We start from the raw sequence: 20,272 nt of genomic DNA, 5'->3' as shown, positions 1-20,272 counted from the left end.
AACAAACTTGGTAGACACTCACTAGAAGATGTTTCATGCTTAATATCTTAGCTCTAGCTCTTTGGGTTCTTTAAAAGAAGATTTTTTAAGTTTTTACTATATGCATATAGGGAAAATCAATGACCCCTGGGTCGGGGCCAATTTTGACCCTAGGGCTTTTATTTGAACAAACTTGGTAGACATTCACTAGAAGATGTTTCATGCCAAATATCTAAGCTCTAGCTCTTACGGTTCTTTAAAAGAAGATTTTTTAAGTTTTTACTATATGCATATAGGGAAAATCAATGACCCACTGGGGCGGGGCCAATTTTGACCCCAGGGCTTTTATTTGAACAAACTTGGTAGACACTCACTAGAAGATGTTTCATGCCAAATATCTAAGCTCTAGCTCTTATGGTTTTTTAAAAGAAATTATTTAAAGTTTTTTCTTTTGGTTGCCATGGCAACCAGAGTTCTGCATGGAATTAAATTCTTTGAACAATTTTTAAAGGTGACCACCAAAGGAACATTCCTGTGAAGTTTGGATGAAATTGGCCTTGTGGTTTATGAGGAGATGTCATTTAAAGCAAAAGTTTACGGACGGACGCCGGACGGACGCCGGACGAAAAGCGATCACAAAAGCTCACCCTGTCACTTTGTGACAGGTGAGCTAAAAAGTAAAATGATTCATGATAAAAATAATAATTTCCATGTTATGTGACATTCATGACCAATTTTGCAGTATTTTTCACCATATTTCTACTGTGTTACTAATGTGTTAAGGGCTAGTTTTGCATATTTTGACCTGTTTTTGGTAATTTACATGGGTTGTAAGTGCTGCTAGGATCTGACCCAGATGGCTGGTGCTTGGTATGTTTTCTTAAAATTTTAATGACAATTACATAATTATTTACAAAGTTTGATGAACATCCAATAAAGTCTGAGATATCTAGTGTTAACATACTAAGCTGTTGATATCTGATGCCTAACCGATCCATATAGCTTAAAATGAACCAGACATGCTCAGTGGAACTAACAAGATAAATTCAATGGTTGAAAAATAAATTTCTTGAATGATTTTCAATTTTGTTTTGTCAAAGTATCTTAAACAGACCAAAGCCCTCTTATCAAGTTAATCCTTAAACCATCATGGGTATAATAAATTTGCCATTTTGGCAATGTGTATCATATATTATGTATAATATATATAGCAAACTATGTATGTGTGAAACAGATTCTTTCATCCATCATAGAATTTGATTTAACATACATCTCCGACAAAATATTTACAGCAATAATACAAATGTATTTTAACATTGTTTATGTTTATGATAAAAATAAAAAGTGAGAAAAAAAGTTACCTCAAGTTTCACAGGATGGGATGGCTGTCTATGTTCCTTAATAGAAGCCTCATGGTCTTTAATTTCCTTTTCAAACTTTTGCAACTTCCCCTTTAATCCATCTTTATCCACATATGAAATCAACAAAGCCTTATCTTTCACTGTTTTAGAATCACTTTCGTCCTTGAAATGCTCAAACTTATTTAATTTATCCTTAATTTTGTTGTTATTAATCTCCTTAAAACTACTACTTCTATCAACAGGTTTCGATTTTTCACTTTTTGCGGAATTTTCTGTAGATTTTTTATGCCACAAATTATCACTGTTTTGTCTATGCACTTTATCCACATTGTTTGACTCCTCGTTCCACTGACGGACACGTTCAAACTTATCCACAGGAGCTTCTTTCGTGACAAGATCATCTTCTTCGATGAAAAGCTTGTTTTCTGTTCTGTCTCCCTTACGACTATCTTCTTCACTGCTCTCCTCTGACCCAGATTCAATTTCTGCATCAACATTCTACATGGCATGCAAAAACAAACAATGGTCATGCAAACAATATGGCAATCCATGCAATAAATTCATAAACAAATAAAGGACTAATACTTTAACTTTATCATGATTAAGTTAAAATATAAAGTAAAGAAAAGTTGCCAAAATATTCAAACATGCATGTTACTAAATAATCTTAACAAATACATGGGTGCAAGTAAATATCAGAAAATCAGAAAAACCTGATTTTAATATTATTTCTATTGGTTTTATATAGAAAAGAGAGAGATTCCAGGAGTAGGAAAACCACCTGAACTTCTAGCAAATGCCTGAAAACTTGTACCCAAAAGGGCCATGCAAGTCATATATTATTAACTCTATTTAAGGCATGCATAGTTATTAAAAATAATATAATCAAATAGGCAAAAAAAATAAAAATAAAATAAATCAATTCAACAAATCACAAGCAAACCTACCTTTTTTGATTAAAATTAAGAGTGTAAGAAAACATTTCCACACAGACTTACCTTGGTGTTATCCAAACTATATTGAAACTATATCTAAAAGTTGCTGCTACATCCTGTCCCTAATTAACTTATATAATGATAAAAAATATCTGACCAATGTTTGACCAGTACTTACCTTTCATATAAAAAAGTAACAGATATATTCATTATTGCCAATAATCCTCTTATATTGGAAGAAAAAAAGAAGTAAAGGTAAAAATAACATAGTAATTAAGAGATTCTCTTCTTCCAAATTCCTATAATACTTAAAAAAAAAACAAACTGGGCCTTACAAAATAAATCTTAGAATTGTCGGAGACACAAAAAAAAAGTCTGTTAAATTCAACTTTAAAAAATGTAAAGAAATAAGTCTCTAATTAAAATACTTACAAATTATTTCAATTCTCTTTTTTAGTAATATATCAAGTCTTATCAACAACAATAACAACAAGAAGCACAACAACACTTCATCAACACAAATCCTCCAAAAGTTCAACAAACACTAAACATATGATCAACTATATCACTATAGACTGTATAATTATTTTTACCAACAGAAATCTGGCAAAGATTTATATTATACAAGAATGACAATACTTATTATCTCATGGATAAAGGAAGTTAATTAATCCCACCTGGATCAGATATGATAAATGTAGCTAGTGATCATTATCATCTCCATACATCTGTCATCAAGACCCATTTTTTTTCTACCCATATACCAGGCTATATCTTATCTTTGTTTTTCGAGTGTTACTGTAACTTAATTACAATATTCCAACATATAACTTATTACAATCCTTACCACAACAGTATTTATTTTACCTGGAATTTCTAAAAAACATTTTCTATATATAGATCAGTACGCCAGTACTTACCTTCATATCAAATTTTGAAAAAAATAGTTTGTTATTATAAAATCTGCTTCTATCTCACACATTGTGATATTTCTAGCTACTTACCCTTCTTCTCTCTTTTTGATAAAATCTGCTGCAAGTTTCCTATCTCATGACATTACATTTCCAGAATGGGATATTTCTAGCTACGTACCCTTCTTCTTTCTTCTTCTTCCTCTTGTCTTCGCTGCTCTTCCTCTTGTTCACGTCTACGAGCCTCGCGTTCACGTTCTCGCCTCTCTTGTTCTAATGCTGCCTGACGTTCACGTTCTTCCTCTTCTTCACGTTCTGCTTGACGACGGGCTTCCTCTTCTTCTTCCTCGCGTTGTCTACGTCGACGTTCTGCTGCTGCGTCTTCTTCCGATGTATCTAGCTGTAAATGTTGACATCATCGGAATAATTTAATGTTAATGTTTTGTAAATTTTATAACATTAAAGTTTTATAAAGATTCTTTTCAGGTCAAGTAAAATTTCAGCCAAATAGATTTAAATTCCTAAAAGTCCATCAGTTCAAAAGATTCAGAGTGGACACAAAAAATTTAGAAATTCATACATAATGACTATGTGTTGCCCTTGAACTGAGGAGGCCAAAACTAGACATTGTCATTTTTGCTAAGAAGTTTTAATGACCTTCCATCAGTTAAAAGATACAAAGCGTACTGGACATTGCTAAAGGAGGACAGGAAGACAAAGGGCATAACATTATATGTCCAAAATCCTTTTCGAGCGTATAAAAAAGTATAGTATATTTAAAGATTCATATGTACATAATATGTAATGCCTTCAAAATTATCATTCATATCAGCATTTTTCAAATACATCAATCATAATGCAAAATATATATTTTTTAGTTTCAAAATTTAATTAAAAAACTATGAAAGTACACAATATTGAAAGAATAAAGTACACGACAGTTCTTAATACAAGAAATTAACTTACCACTTTTGAAACAGGTTCGTCGTTTACAGTAGGGGTTTCCTGAAGGAAAAGCAAAACATAAAATTTTTAATAAAGTAAAATTCCAATATCCCGAGTCATTTCCTTGGTAGGAAGGAAATGCTTAGTGAAGTGTAAGTTTTCATTGAGAAACTAACTGTTTATAATAGACTAGATATTATATAAAACTTATTAATTCATCTTAGCAAACACTTCAAAATCTATTAATATAAGAACCATGCAAAACAGCCTACCGAAATTTTACTGTTGCCAAAAACTTCCATTAAACTTAAAAATCTAATATGAAGAGGGTTAAGGAATATTTAATAAAGTTTATATCAGTAATATATGAGCCCTTCTCACGACAAAACCAACATAGTGCGTTTGTGACCAGCATGGATCCAGACCAGCCTGCGCATCCGCGCAGTCTGATCAGGATCCATGCTGTTCGCTTACCAACCCTTTTACAAGTAGAGAAACTGATAGCGAACAGCATGGATCCTGATCAGACTGCGCGGATGCGCAGGCTGGTGTGGATCCATGCTGGTCGCAAACGCACTATGTTGGTTTTGTCGTGACGCGGCTCATATTTGAGATCATTTAATGTTGAAGTTAAATCATGTAGTGCATGTAAGCACTATTAAGCACAAGGTACAATTTTGATGTCAAAAACATATGCGCAATTCAAGAACCACAAATTTGAAGCTTACCTTTTTTAAAGAAAGGTCATATTTATGATAATACAGGTTTTGGAAATGTTAAGGCTAAATAGCACACTGTGAATTGTAAAATTATTACATATACAGCAAAATATTATCACAGCACCAATATGTTAAAGATTTTTATCAGTTTTTATGAAGATGACAGAAGAGATTTTTATCTTATCTTTAGTATATGATGTATAGAGAATGACTCCAAAAATGGTGGCAAGAGGAGGTAATAATTGGTATGTGAAAAACATCTTAATATATTCTGAACCATTACTAATACCAGTCCTGTACTTAATAAGTTGTTTAATCATTCAGCATTACTGAAGGGACTTCAATTCCAACCATTATGACATGTTTACTGCAGAGCAGTATATAAACTGTACCTTTTCAGTTATTACATTTTCCTAAAGACATGCTCAGAACACCATTTTTAAAATGATTTAAACAAAGATAACAAGATAAACTTAAGATCAAATAACACTAACTAAAAAAGTCAAATTAAAGAGAAAATAAAAAACCCCAAAAAAACAAGCTATAATATTTTACTACAATCAAATTTTTCAGATTTTCACCAAGAATTTGGTCAATAAAAAGGGAAATAACTGTGACAACCATTACATCTCACTGATTAACTCCCTTCTTAATACAAGGTAGCAATGTTATACTGGCAGACTTGTTGACAGAAAACATAACTCTATGTCATCATACAGCAATGCCTGGAATCTGCACGAATATTTTAGAATAATAAACAACATCAGGCCTCGACAAAAGACATCATTACCTCGCCAAAATGTCAATCTCTACAAGGTATACTTCATGTCATTTTGACAATAATTGCTAGTTAGTCTTCCTATAAATAATCACCTTGTTTACTATAGTCAGCTACATGTATTTATATATATACATGTATATCCAATGTTTATCCAAAATGTAAAGTTTTAAACACTACAGATAAAAATAGCGGGAACAAATTGAAGCAATGCCTTTTCTGATTTATGTTATAATCATTTATTAGCAAAACTATTAATAATAGCTGAAGAAAAATATCTACTGGTTTCACCTGTTAAAGGGATCTTCAAGATAATTAACATGTATATATATACACATGCAGCTTAAAGTAGAATATCGAAGAATGATTTACATATACCATTATCATGTTTTGTTGATATTTTAAACATTATTATAAAAGTCAAGTTAAAGTGACACACTATCTGTCGAAAGTTTAATTAAACTGAAAGTTCTTAAGCCCTTTACCTGCAGAATTTCTTAAATTGACTTGCCCAGTTTCCATTATTGGGACTGTTAATTTCAAGTTTGTCCGCCAACAGTATAGAGCCTGGTCAGACTGCTAGCATATACAGGCTGACTTGGCGGCTCTATACTGGTGGCAAAGGCTAATCACTTTCGGTTCCAGCTGTTTAAAGACTAGTAATTTCATTTTAACAAACAAAGAAGTTGCAATGTCTCCACATGAAGTTGTATATGATTCATGTTTGTCAAATATGATTTTAAATTCTTAAGGAGTCTAAGGACACTAATTATATACATGTACATGCATTATATTGAAAGCTAAATATATAATGTATGGTCTGTCTGACAAGCTACTAAAGTAAGAAAGAGATAGAGAGCTCCAGAAAGACATGATAACAGTATATTTACATAGGAAATATGGTTCTAATCAAAGTCAGCAGATCTACTCCACATGTATATATAAGATAGAGCATGCAAACTTCAGGCCAAGCTTATAGTGCACACGATAATACTTGGTTAAAATACATGTACCAACATGTATACAGTTACCCACATTCAATGTGCTTAACATTTTAGACAAATTATTAATATTCTCAACATATTACTTTAAGAATTAAAACATATTTTGTATTAGTATGTCACTTTCAGTATTAACATATTACTTTAACTATAACATATCAAAATATTGCTTTAAAGCTGCATGCCTCCAGATGAGCCAAAATATTTCAAGAAAATAAAACTTGAGAAAAATGTATTGAGGTTTTATGAAAAGTAAAAAGACTAAAGATAAAAGTAATAATTTCCATGTTATTTGCGACTGATGGCCAATTTTTCAGTAAATTTCACCATATTTCTACTGCGTTACTAACGCAGTAAGTGTTAATTTTGCATATTTTGATTTCTTTTTTGTAATTTACATTGGTTGTAAGTGCCGTTTGAAATGTGCATATTATTTTCTCTGTCAGCTTAACAATATTTCACTTTTGAATACATTTTCAAAATTTTCATGAACATTAGCAGGAATCTGGAGGCGTGCTGCTTTAAGCACTAGCATATAAACTTACTTTAAGTATTATCATATGAACACATAATTTAGTTGTAACAACTAAACAAATTAATTTAAGAATGAACATAAAATGACATTACTTTAAGCATTAATACATTACTTTGATACTTTAAGTATTAACATATTATCACATTATTTTAAGTATTTACACATGAACACATTATTTCAAGTATTTAACTTTTAGTATTTAAATTTCAACACATTGCTTTAAGTATTAACATATAATTACATTTCATAGAGCAATTACATATTAAACACATTAGCACATAAACATACATGTATAACAGGAAGTAAATATTAACATTTGAACACATCACTTTAAGTATTGACATGTATTAATATACTACTTTAAGTATTAACATTTTCCATTTTTTAACAATTATAAAAGAATTTCAAGTTGATAAACATTTTGATTGCACAAAGATTTCTTTGAAGGTACACACTATGCTAGTGAATATTTCCTTGAAGCACAAAGCACAGGTACTGCTCATGCCACAGAAAAGCTAGGCTCTATTCTGGTGGCAAAGGCTTAACAATTTTGGTTCCAGTAGGGAAAGCTTTAATAATTTTATTCCTGATTTTAATTACCAGCTTGGGCTGCTTTGAATTTAGGATAGTCCTTAAGTTTAGAACCAAAATGCACCAAACAGTCTGATTAGACTGCCGTCTGATTAGACTGCCCTTTAACAATTTATAAAGCAACTGAAGAAGGTTGTTCAGCACAATAGCAAGGGAATTTCAGAATTTGCAGTTGACTTAAATGTTTAACTATTCACTTTTGGCTATAGCATTTAAAAGGTCACTCCAATTCTTTAATCAGACCTTTTTTCCACAATATATAGCTTGTTGTTAAGGATAAAATCTAATTCCAGGATATAACACAGTTTATAATACAACTCCCACTGTTTGATTTCTGACTTGTTTTCTAGCTTAAATTCAAATAAATGAACACATTAATAGTAAACATTAGATCAGATTTATTTCCCTGATAAGATGGTATGGTAGTTTTCAGGCAGATTAAAACAACATAGTCCTTCAGAATTTTATATTCTCGCCATCTGATGCCCAAAATCTTAAATGAACCATAAAGTACTTCTTGGGAAATACCATAATTTTATGTTCTTACCCCCTGATGACCAAATTCTTAAATTAATCACAAAAGTACTTCTTGGAGAATACTGAAATTTTATGCTCTCACCCCCTGATGGCCAAAATATGAAATGAATTATTAAAGTTCTTCTTGGGGAATAGCAGAATTTTATGTTCTCTGTGACCCCTGAAGGCACTGATGGTCCAAATCTTAAATGAATCAAAAATAACTTTTTTTTATGAACATTCTTAATAAAACAAAAGCACTTCATTAAGAAGGCGTACAGTGTACTGTTAGGATGTAGAAAACAAGAACTAATATTTATATACATTTAGCCTATATAATTATATATTATTGTGTTGAATTCTGGCAGAGTATAGGAACATCAGAGAGGGCCTGCATGGAGATGATATGCTCACAGATAAACATTATATCCAGCTGTTATATATACTATTACAATATGTCTGTCTACATCATCTTTATACATGTACATTTATTCAGCCTCCTTTTGATTAATGCTATGTTGCACCTTTCCCACTAAAATGACAGCAGTTATCAAGTACCACTGATATTCTGAACTGCCAATGCATGTCTAACCCTTAACCTTCTGAATTTCTTAAATGGACTTGTCCAGCTTTCATTTTTGGGATAGTCTATTACCAATTTTAGGGATATTAAGATGAAAATTTAAAAATAAAGCCCAGCCAGATTGCACAAAAGTTCAGACTGGCTTGGCAGCTCTATACTGGTGGCAAAGGCTAATCAATTTCAGTCCCAACAGGTTAAAGGTTAATTCTGCATTTAATTTACATAAAATCTTTGTTGTAACTGGAATTTTACCTGTGGAATAGGGTTTATATAATTCAAAGTACGTACAGGTGAATTATTATGAGGTAAAACAACCTTAAAACACAAAAGTATATGTGAATTCCAAAAATAATTCTGAGTAGTGATTTTTAAAGAGTTGTTCTAATAGATTCATTTTTTTATTAACTTCCAATCGTATTAATCCATGTTGTTCACATAACAACCAGCATAAACCACTGAATACCATACACATCTAGTTAAAAGCAATCAACTTTTGGTTTAGCATTGTGAAGCAAAATGCATACACCATCAGAATTTAATTTGACAATTCATGAACAAATATTTGTTTACAAAGGTAACTATAGCAATAGTTTTGTTATAGTAAGGTCCAGTTTCATCTTTTTAAGTTAGTCTTTTGAGTAAATGATTAATTTATCTCATATTCTATCTTACTATAAATCATAAAATGAAATCTAACCAATCTTAAATGATAATACTAAATGTATCTATTTGGTATGTGACCTTGACATACACATCAGGTACAGTTGCTATAGTTAAACCTTTGCTGCAGTGCTATAGTTATAAAAAGCTTGGTATTGTGAATTTATATACAATAATAATAAAGATTATAACAATATATATTATAAAATAGTGAAATACAGATAACATGTATACAGTTGTTATGGTTACCTCCTCGTAGTTTCTTTCTCTCCTTGAACGATAACTACTATAACTAAATGTATCCTGTGTGGAAATAAAATTTAAACCAAAGATTTTATATTGTTCATGTCTATCATGACAGTATTACCAGAATCAAGCAAATTTGACCTTGAAGGTCAAGGACTCAAGGTCAATAAGGTCACAACGTCATATTTCAATAATCATCTTTAATAAAGCAGTCATGTGTTTAAGTAAGATGATTCTAACTTGTGAGTATAATTACCAAGGTCAGAGTGACAAACCAAGAAATAAATTGACCAATGAAAAGTAAATATATTATGATGTCCACTGATTATCAATCAATGCAGACATATAATAAAGTAGAAAAGTATTATTTATAAAGGATATGAATAGCAGCATAATAAAGATACCAATATGAATTCTGTCATACATTTATCAAACAATAAAGATTTGTTTCATATAACATTAAGACAAAATGTCAAGTAATCAGTCTTAATAAGCAACACATATCTGTAGGAATTTGTGTAATTCAATTTGCCGAATGGGTTTGTCTGTTTATTCAACAAATACCTATAAAAAAAAAAACGTTCCCTAGAAACCATTTCAAAGTGTTGCCAGAACCTTCTGTTATACCTATAAACTTTCTATACAAACATTCTAATTACTTTGAACATTTCTTACACATAAAATTAATTGAAATAAAGAGCCAACAGTTCACCCACGCTATTTCTTTAACTTTATACATTTATTTAGGGAGAAAACATTAAAATATCACTGAAGATTTCCAGCCACTGCTGCGTTTGCACTCAGTTATCATAAATATAATACCTGCTTCCTAGGTAACATCGTTCCAAATAACCGTCTGTAATTTCCATTACTTACAAAATGTATATTTCTTCAATTATATGCAGAGGAAGTTAGCTAATTTTTTTGCAGAATTGCGGAAAAACTGAAAACCTCTGAGAAGATGTTTTGCAATGACTTTTATTGAGTAGCACTATCAGTCTGCCATTATTTTTGCCCATTAGCTAGAAACTTTACAGACTATTTGTTGACGGTTGAAAAATCATTAACATCAAACATTTCTCAAATAGAAGCAATTACAAAAATGTCATGTAATGTAAATAAAAGGAAAACAGAAGGCTGGGGAATGTAAAGAGAACTTCTTGAAACCTAGGACCTCCAGTCAATTTATGGTGGGAGTAAGTGTGCAATATCATATCATATTATGAAGTACACCCAATATAAAATCTCAATTCAATTGTGAAAAGAGATTTTCATTTTTTTATTCTGCTTTTACTGATTTTTTTTCTTCTTTAATTTAAGTATTTCATATATTTACATAATTATATAAAGAGAAAATTTAATTTTGCTTTTAAATTTTTTTTATCAGATTTTTTTAAACCTACAATACCAAATCTATATCCATCAGTCTTTGACAGTGCCGGCATGGGGTGTTTAATAATAAGTCAGAGCTACATAACTTGGTCACAAGATGCTTAATTAAAAATCATGTGCCAATAACAATACATTCATAACTAAAAATTAAGAATTTAGGTCCAACTCTGAGTAGGACGGATTGAAAATTCTTCTGGTTATTTTTTGTCTTTTCATCTTATTTTTCACTCACTCATCATGACCAAAGCAATCCTTAAGTGTGACCAGGACTATCTTTTGCAGACTATCAATTGCTTATATCTGTTAGATGAGTGCAGACTGAACAATAATGTCTTTAAGTTCCTAACAACAAACATTATTCTCATCTTATTATTACAGAATTTAAACTAAAACTTGAAAAGGAGACGGAAAAAACTTGTATTTACACACTACCTGTGCCAGAAAATGAAAGCAAAATGTTGGCACATATCATATCATATATATGTATTGAGAACAGATTGTCTACCATGCCAATACACAGCCAACAAATAGCGTTACTGTCAAATTGCCATCTTTTAACTTTGTTAATTTTGCTGATTTAGCAAAACGGCAAAATTATCTTTACTTTTACCCCCCAAGAATTGATTCTTTATTTGAATATTTTTTTTAAGAAATTACTGTAAAACATTATTTGACAGGTTTTTTAGTTAAATTCTAATGACTTTCAACTTTTTTAATCATTCAATTATCTTCGTTAAAAGTATCATATAAAAATTATATATCATATACAGTTATAACCTGTGGCTTCAAGATTCCTATTTTATTCATACATAATTTATAAAACCTTTTTTTTAAAAAACTCAATTAATATTGTATAAAAACACATGATTGTGCATATTTGATAATTAACATGTTAATTTTATTACTTAGGATAAAGACTAATTTATTATTCATTTTAAATTTCTTTCTTTCAAACATATATTTAATTGTGATATCGTACAGACAATGTAAAATGCATTTTTCTCCAAAATAATGCTTTAAAGAATCATATTTGGCTGTTTTTCATCCTCAGTTTACCAAATTTCACATCTCTAAAAATTTACATTAAAATTTTTTGAGAGGACCTGGACCCATTTACCCAGGTGTGAGTGAATAAATCAAAAGTAATAGCCTAAAAGATGAAGCCAAAATTAACCAAATTTTAAAGAAAACTGTAGATAATTGCTGAAACAAAAACATAACCAATCAAACTAGAACTATCACTAAATGTGATTAATACCCCCACAAGACTGCTTCAGAAATGAGGATGTTACTAGTAACAGAATACCTTGTAAAAGAATTAAAATATAGAGTTATGGTTGTGGGCAATAAAAGATAGTTGTGGTTCTTGTATGTTGCATTTCCTTCCAATGTAGTTGGCCATTGATGAAGTTTTATTGAATTACTCTGTAATAAGTCCAGAAAGACAAGCAAAAGAAACAAAGGGCAATAAATAACTCTATAAATACTGAAGATGGAGTTAAAGTTCTTGTGCACTGCACTTCCTCTTATTGTGCTTGACCATTGTATGAAGTTGTTTTGAATTCCAACCAGTATGTTTTAAGTTATGCTCCGGACAATGAAAAGTATCAAAGGGCAGTAACTCTGTATTTTGTCAAAATCGAGTTATGGTTCTTGTGCACTGCACTTCCTCTCAATGTGCTTGACAATTGTATGAAGTTATATTGAATTCCAACTATTAGTTTTCAAGTTATGCTCCGGACAAAAAAAGCAATGGAAAAGTAACAAAGGGCAATAACTCTGTAATTAGTCAAGATGGAGTTATAGTTCTTGTGCACTGCACTTCCCCTTATTGTGCTTGACCATTGTATGAAGTTGTTTTGAATTCCAACCAGTAGTTTTCAAGTCATGCTCTGGACAAGGAAAAGTAACAAAGGGCAGTAACTCTGTAATAAGTCAAGATGGAGTTATGGTTCTTGTGCACTGCACTTCCTCTCAATGTGCTTGACAATTGTATTAAGTTATAATGAATTCCAACAATTAGTCTTCAAGCTATGGTCCGGACAAAAGAAAGGAATGGAAAAGTAACAAAGGGCAATAACTCTGTAATTACTTTAAATAGAGTTATAGTTCTTGTGCACTGCACTTCCCCTTATTGTGTTTGACAATTGTATGAAGTTGTTTTGAATTCCATCCAGTAGTTTTCAAGTTATGCCCCGGACAAGGAAAATAAACAAAGGGCAATAACTCTGTAATTAGTCAAGATAGAGTTATGGTTCTTGTGCACTGCACTTCCTCTCAATGTGCTTGACCATTGTATGTAGTTATATTGAATTCCAACCATTAGTCTTCAAGTTATGCTCCGGACAAAAGAAAGGAATGGAAAAGTAACAAAGGGCAATAACTCTGTAATTACTTTAGATAGAGTTATGGTTCTTGTGCACTGCACTTCCTCTCAATGTGCTAGACCATTGTGTGTAGTTATATTGAATTCCAATCATTAGTTTTCAAGTTATGCTCCGGACAAGGAAAATGCAACGGACGTCTGGACCGACCGACCGACCGCCCGACCGACCGACCACCGGGTGACTCCTATATACCCCCCCAAACTTCGTTTTTGGGGGTATAATAATTTACTGTATATTCCTACAATAATAGCTCATCCTGAAGTTTTCATTAGAACACCATCATGCTGAGTTCAGGGCTGCGTTTCAGAGAAAGTCCTGAGTGTATCCTAATTCCTAAGACTTATGACAAACTATAGGACTGACTTACATGTGGGACTGTTTTAATAAATATCATCATCTTTAGTAAATGTTTTAGACTTTTATCTAATTCATTATGCTGTGAAAACTGACAAAATACAATGGCACAAGCTTCAGTCTGCAATGTGTAAATGTTCATCTACATGCATGTACTATTCAGAAATTGAGTCTTAACATAAGAGTCATAAGTAATAAACATTTTCATTGAAATTAAAATTATCTCAGTTTTCAACTTTTGGTCTTAAGACATATTTTAGAATGAAATGCAACCCAGAGTATCAACACAGTATCTATAACTGTGTCAAATACAATGCTCAAACCTTATGATCTACTTGGTTTCTACTTCAGCTCCTGGTTCTTCATTGACGGGTATTTTGTATATTTGTGTGACTTTGAAACGAAACAATCATGTAATATACAGAAATAATACAATAAAATATTACCTCTGAAGTGTCGTCGTCTGTGCCACGACGTCTGTTACGACGAGAACTATAGTCGTCTGTTGCAGTGTAATCTGTATCACCAGAGGCTCTGTAATATGTCAATAAAACAAAACTGTTAATACATTCAAATTTACCTACATTGTAATTTCCTGAAAACTTCACCTACATTGTAATGTCATGAAAGATTCACCAATATTGTAGTCTCATGTAAAATTCAACAACATATGTGGTAGGACCTTCATCATAAGGCCATGAAAAATTCATCTACTTTAAAGTCTCATGTAAAATTTACCATCATTTTAATTTCATGAAAAATTCGGTCATGAAAAATACATCTATAATGTAAGGTATTGAAAAATTCACCTTCATTGTTAGGTTATGAACAGCATAACCTTAGACAATTTCAGCATTATTAATTGGTCAAAAACAGAACTTTTTGTCATCTAGTATTTCAAGAAGTTTCATAATTCTATCTCACCATCCCCACTCCTAATGTACATTTACTGTCTACAGGTCACCATAAGACTTATATAAAAAACATTTATTTTGCATAAACTAAACTGACGTATTCACTAACAAATAAACTAAATAACAAAATAGGATAAGTTACATTCTAATTGACCCCTGTATATAGCTCTCATTTTACCAGTTTATTTACTGTCAGTTTAACGAGAGTTTAATTTAAACAAATGTATTCTTTCTGTGTATTTCATAACACAGGTTACATTTCATTTTTCTCTTATAGTTTACTTCAATGTAAAAATACTTTCAGTTAACACAATTATTCATTAACATGTATATAAAAGAATTTTTTGTTCTGTTTTGTTATTTTTGTTTGGTTTTATGGCGCACCTACACAATTTTGGTCATCAAAACAGGAAAGATGATTTTGAGTAACAATGGGTGTTAAAAACTTTAAGCAACACCAGGAGTCAAAACCACTTCACCTGCTGGAGCTAAGAGATGCATAGACTAGAATAATTGGAACCCATTTAGTGGCCTCTTATGACCACACAGGGTTAATCAGTGGCTGAAATTCTGAGGCCTCAATCTGTAAAAGCAACCCCTCAGCCACATAGAGCAAATTATTTTTAAATCAAGAAAGTTAAAAACTGTGTTCTATACTGGCATATTCTTATAGACATTTAGATTTTGTTAAAGTACTACTGAAATATTATTAAAACAAGAGAAAGCGATCATAACCAGGGAAGATGATATGTGTGTTCTAGGTAAAGGAAAATGATATCCAAAAGCTATATATTTACCTGTATCTGACACATGACCTTTAAAGATCACCTTAACATTTTGAGATAGAGACTTATTGACCCTTCATTCAAAGAGCAAGTTCTTGACAAGTTTTATTCCATACACACCCTACACAGCTTTCAAGAAATTAGAAAGTGACTTTAGTCTTACATAGTTTTCAGACAAGTTAAGATGAGCTTAGACAAATGAAAGCTTGGACAATATTAGGACCATCGGTGATCACATGACATAGAGAATAGAAACTGGCTTTAAACTTAAAGAACTTTTACCTTTCTCCATCAATTGATTCAGCAAAATCAATCTTAAATCTTTGTATTCTAAGGACTTTGATCTTATATTGACCTTGACCTTATTTGGACCCATAAAATGGAATGAGTTTTTTAGTGATAACAGGCTCTCTTCATAATAACAATGATTTAGGGCACCACATGGCCAAATTACTTGCTCATTTATTAAGCATTTCTACTTTCAGACTATGGAGTTTGGCAGGTACTGAAAAGATGCAGTTTGAAATGTCAGCATTAATGTGTCCTTGACCTTTGACCTATTTAGTGTTACCCAAACCAAAAGGTCATCCTATAAAGATATTTATTTATTATTAAACAACTGATACAGTGTCACAAACTCATTTTAACCTCGACCTTTGTGCTATACAACGTTTACAGACACAAGCATCTACATTTATTGAAAGGAAACGAAATGGTGATTATGACTATGCACCAAATGACTGTAAGACCAATCATTTTTTGATCTGTCAGATCTGCTGATATAAGCATAACCAAATAATTTCTTCTGAGCTAGGTATAATTCTGGCACAATCAAAGACCATAAAAATTTTATGCTTTAATTTCTAATAAATGATTTCTACACAACCCAAAATAGAAAAGATTTAACTGATATGAAATCAACATGTGTTTCATTTCCGCTCCAGTCTGAATCATTCAGTGCCAACAACTTCACTTAATGTGCAATAGTATACATGTGGTAATATATACTGTGAATATAATTATGTTTTGAAAATAAGTATGAATGAAAGTTCATACAATTTGTCATAGATTGTCAATAGATGTTATCCTGAACTCAGTTGAAGTGGGGTTTCCCCCATCTAATCTCTGGGTACAAACAAGCTTTTAACCATTACAGCATCATGGTGCACTACTGTTCACAATAGGGTGATCAACATATTGCTCTTAATATAAATATATTAACCAAGCTCTAATGGTAAATGTTTTTTTTTTACCCCAGGACTATAAGGGAAAAAGCAACATTTGCCGAGTTCCGCATTATCTATATACATAATATTTATCTATACCACTTGTATATGTAAATTCTATATCAAAATGTTACTTTTTGGGGTGTTTGGATGAGTCTTTATGTCACACTGACACATGCCAACTTTCCAGCTTTACTGGTGGAGAAAGACCACATGTGCACCTCCCTCCATTCATTATTTCGGGCACGAGGGTGCCACCCGAGTAGAACCACCGACATTCTGTAAGCTAGCTATAGCAGTAAGTGTTAGAATTGGGGGAAAAAGGCAACTTATTTATGACAACTGTTTCAACATACCCTAATACATAATATGCATATTTTGAAATTTTCACAAAATATGATGAATAGTTTTATCCAGAATGAAAGATGGGACATTTGCATAAGATATAGGGCATGGTAAAGGGTTAAACACCACAGCAAATTCCAAATAGTTATGTTAGCAATTCTGTTAATGTTTCAGTAAATCACACAAAAATCAAAACTATTAAATATAAAAGAATATATGAGCTGCGTCATGACAAAACCAACATAGTGGGTTTGCGACCAGCATGGATCCAGACCAGACTGCGCCTCCGCGCAGTCTGATCAGGATCCATGCTGTTCGCTATCAGTTTCTCTACTTGTAATAGGATTTGTAAGCGAACAGGTCGCAAACCATTATGTTGGTTTTGTTGTGACGCGGCTCATATCGGTATTATAGCCTTGCCTTAGACGCTGTTCTCTTCTCTCTCTCCTTCTACGTTCAAGGTCGTCTTCTCCATTCACCGTTGCGACACTGGCGGCTCTAAACACAGGAAATTCACACAGGTTATCATCAAACAGTTATTTTGCATCACACCACTACACGACTAAATAAAACAATCTTTGCTACATAAAACTTCACACAAAAAACAAACTATCAAAAAGTTAAAGGAAACCAACGGAAATATCCTTGGTAAAAATAAGAATCTTGAAATCAAAACCTCATTTAAGCCCATCCCCCACCTACCCTGCCCCTGGGTCAATATCTGCTAATGTAATAATGTAAAGTTTACAGGGTGGGTATTAAATTTTGTCCATTGGGGTTTACCTTATTCAGAATTTATTTTAATTTGCTTGTGTGAGAAGCTATAAGACACACAAAATCCATTCCCAGGAACCATTGAACCAGTACTTTGCACTTAGTGTACCTTGCCGGGACTGACCATGAAGGGGTTTCAAACCCAGCAATATTTAGATTATGAGTCAAACAGGTTTAATACATCTACAATCTATTGCAAAGAAAGACATTAAATCCAGGAATAACTTCCTATTTCATCCCAATTTTCATTATGCACATCATTTTAAGTACCCACTGAAATTACTTTGATAATTTGACATTTTATACCATATTAATTCTATTCTAGATCATTAAACGAGAGGGCTGTTGTTTCGCTACTTTGTCAAATTCCTAAACAAAGCATAAAGTTTGTGAGTGAAGAAGTCTGTTTTCTGACAACAACAACGCAGGAAGATATAAAAATGTCATGCAATATTATGTGCAAACAACAGCTGGATAATTTACATCATTATGCTTTCATTCAAATATTTGTTTTGTTTGTATAGTTTCTATTAGAGGAAATTGGGTGGAGAAGTTTCCTTTGTTGTTTGTTGTTATTGTTATTTGTTTTGTTTTTTTCTTTTTTGATTAAGCAATATAAAATGTTTCTTTCAATCCTTGAAATATGTATTGCTAACTGCTTTTTTTACCTAAAAACCATGTATTTATCAAAACTGAAATGTTTTCAAAAATAATCATAAGTTGACATACATTTGCACATACTGTACATATCATTTATTGTTTTAACTTTCAGCACTGTTTTTGTCAATCAATTTTCACTACGGAATTTAGCATTATTAACTCAATTAACTAAAATGAACCAAAATTATCGAAATTGTAATATTTCAACCTATCTGATGATTAGCGAGTTTTTTTTTTTTTTTTAGCTTACCACGTGGAAACCCCAATTTTGACAACAACTGAAGAAATGAAGTATAGAAATCAACGATCAGATCAGTAAATAATTTATCTCTTGTTTTATCAATGTTAAGACACTATTTTCGGATGATTCGTGATATTTTTGAAAGCGTTTAGAATACCTGGGATTGTGCCATGTACTTTTTTTGCGAGCTTTTGTAGTTTTCTGTACACAACATGCTATTCTAAGGTTAGTTAAGAACCCACAAAGCAAAGAAATTTAAATCATCTACATTTTGCGTCGCTATGGTAACACTGGCAAAGGGCCATAACTCTATAGTAAATTGTTATTACTGATGTACAGATTTCATGGTGCTCTGTTTGAAAACAAATGAAAACTGTAAAGTATTAACGCATACATTTTCTATGAATGATTTATAATTCCTATATATTAAGGCATACATTTTCTATGAATGATTTATATTTATAATACCTGTTTTCTGTTCTTCAGAATGATAACCATACAAAAATGTTTATTTGATTATTTAATATCTGTTAGCTTATAGGTATATTAATAAGTATTTTATGTTTTATATATATTTCCACTTTTACAAGGTTTACTTATGAAATATCACTAAATATAAACGTACCTTAACGTTAAACAAAATTTTGCTGTTCGAAGATATGAATATACACTGTTTTTAAAACATCAAAATATTACTTGAAGTATACAAAGGAATTATAACCAAATAAAACAAAATTTATGGAATCCAATTTCTGACCATTATCAATCATCCAACCGGAAATGATTTTCGATTATAAAACTGCAAGCCTTTGACCCTATTAAATTTCTCCACAACCTTTGACCTTCAACCTAAGAACTGGCATACAATATGCCTTAAGATTATTTTATTCTTTCTTTTAAAAGCTATAATTTTATTCCATTATTTGACCTTTGACATTCTGTTTTAAAATGTGCTGGCAATAATCTTAAACTTAAGCTAATATGTATGACATAGTATCATGAGAAAAAGGTTTTCAACTGCTATTTTAAAGTAATCAAGCAATAAATTAGTAACCTTTCTATCAATAATGAGTTACAAGGGCTTTCTCAGAGACCCTTACATTGTGAAGCTTCAAATACCCCCTCCCATGCAACCCTTACATTGTGAAGCTTCAAATACCCCCTCCCATGCAACCCTTACATTGTGAAGCTTCAAATACCCCCTCCCATGCAACCCTTACATTGTGAAGCTTCAAATACCCCCTCCCATGCAACCCTTACATTGTGAAGCTTCAAATACCCCCTCCCATGCAACCCTTACATTGTGAAGCTTCAACCCCATGCCATCTGATCATGGTCTGCACTGTTTGATAGATCAATCAGCACATATTCTGAAATTTTTCCTAAATATAATGAATGGTTTTGGCAATACTGAAAGATGGACAAGAATCATTT

At 31.8% G+C, this 20,272-nt stretch overlaps 1 protein-coding gene across 16 annotated transcripts in view; it reads right to left on the bottom strand.

The window, feature by feature from the left end:
• LOC132739885 (troponin I-like) overlaps positions 1 to 20,272 on the bottom strand; it is an 89,433-nt gene that overhangs the window by 21,597 nt on the left and 47,564 nt on the right. For 8 of the 16 annotated variants that reach the window (XM_060727706.1, XM_060727709.1, XM_060727710.1 and 5 more), the window contains 6 exons: positions 17,584 to 17,661; positions 14,340 to 14,427; positions 9,764 to 9,817; positions 4,153 to 4,191; positions 3,368 to 3,586; positions 1,341 to 1,838 (listed from right to left, as the gene is read on the bottom strand). In XM_060727706.1, coding sequence (XP_060583689.1) covers positions 1,341 to 1,838; positions 3,368 to 3,586; positions 4,153 to 4,191; positions 9,764 to 9,817; positions 14,340 to 14,427; positions 17,584 to 17,661 — 976 coding nt within the window. The remainder of the gene's footprint in view (positions 1 to 1,340; positions 1,839 to 3,367; positions 3,587 to 4,152; positions 4,192 to 9,763; positions 9,818 to 14,339; positions 14,428 to 17,583; positions 17,662 to 20,272) is intronic. The other 8 variants (XM_060727720.1, XM_060727721.1, XM_060727722.1 and 5 more) reach the window with 4 other exon arrangements.

This window comes from Ruditapes philippinarum, unplaced genomic scaffold, assembly GCF_026571515.1.
Source record: "Ruditapes philippinarum isolate M1 unplaced genomic scaffold, ASM2657151v2 ctg706_1_1_1_1, whole genome shotgun sequence".
In the NCBI taxonomy this organism is placed as follows: Eukaryota; Metazoa; Mollusca; class Bivalvia; order Venerida; family Veneridae; genus Ruditapes; species Ruditapes philippinarum.
This window is presented reverse-complemented; position numbering and strand designations above follow the sequence as displayed.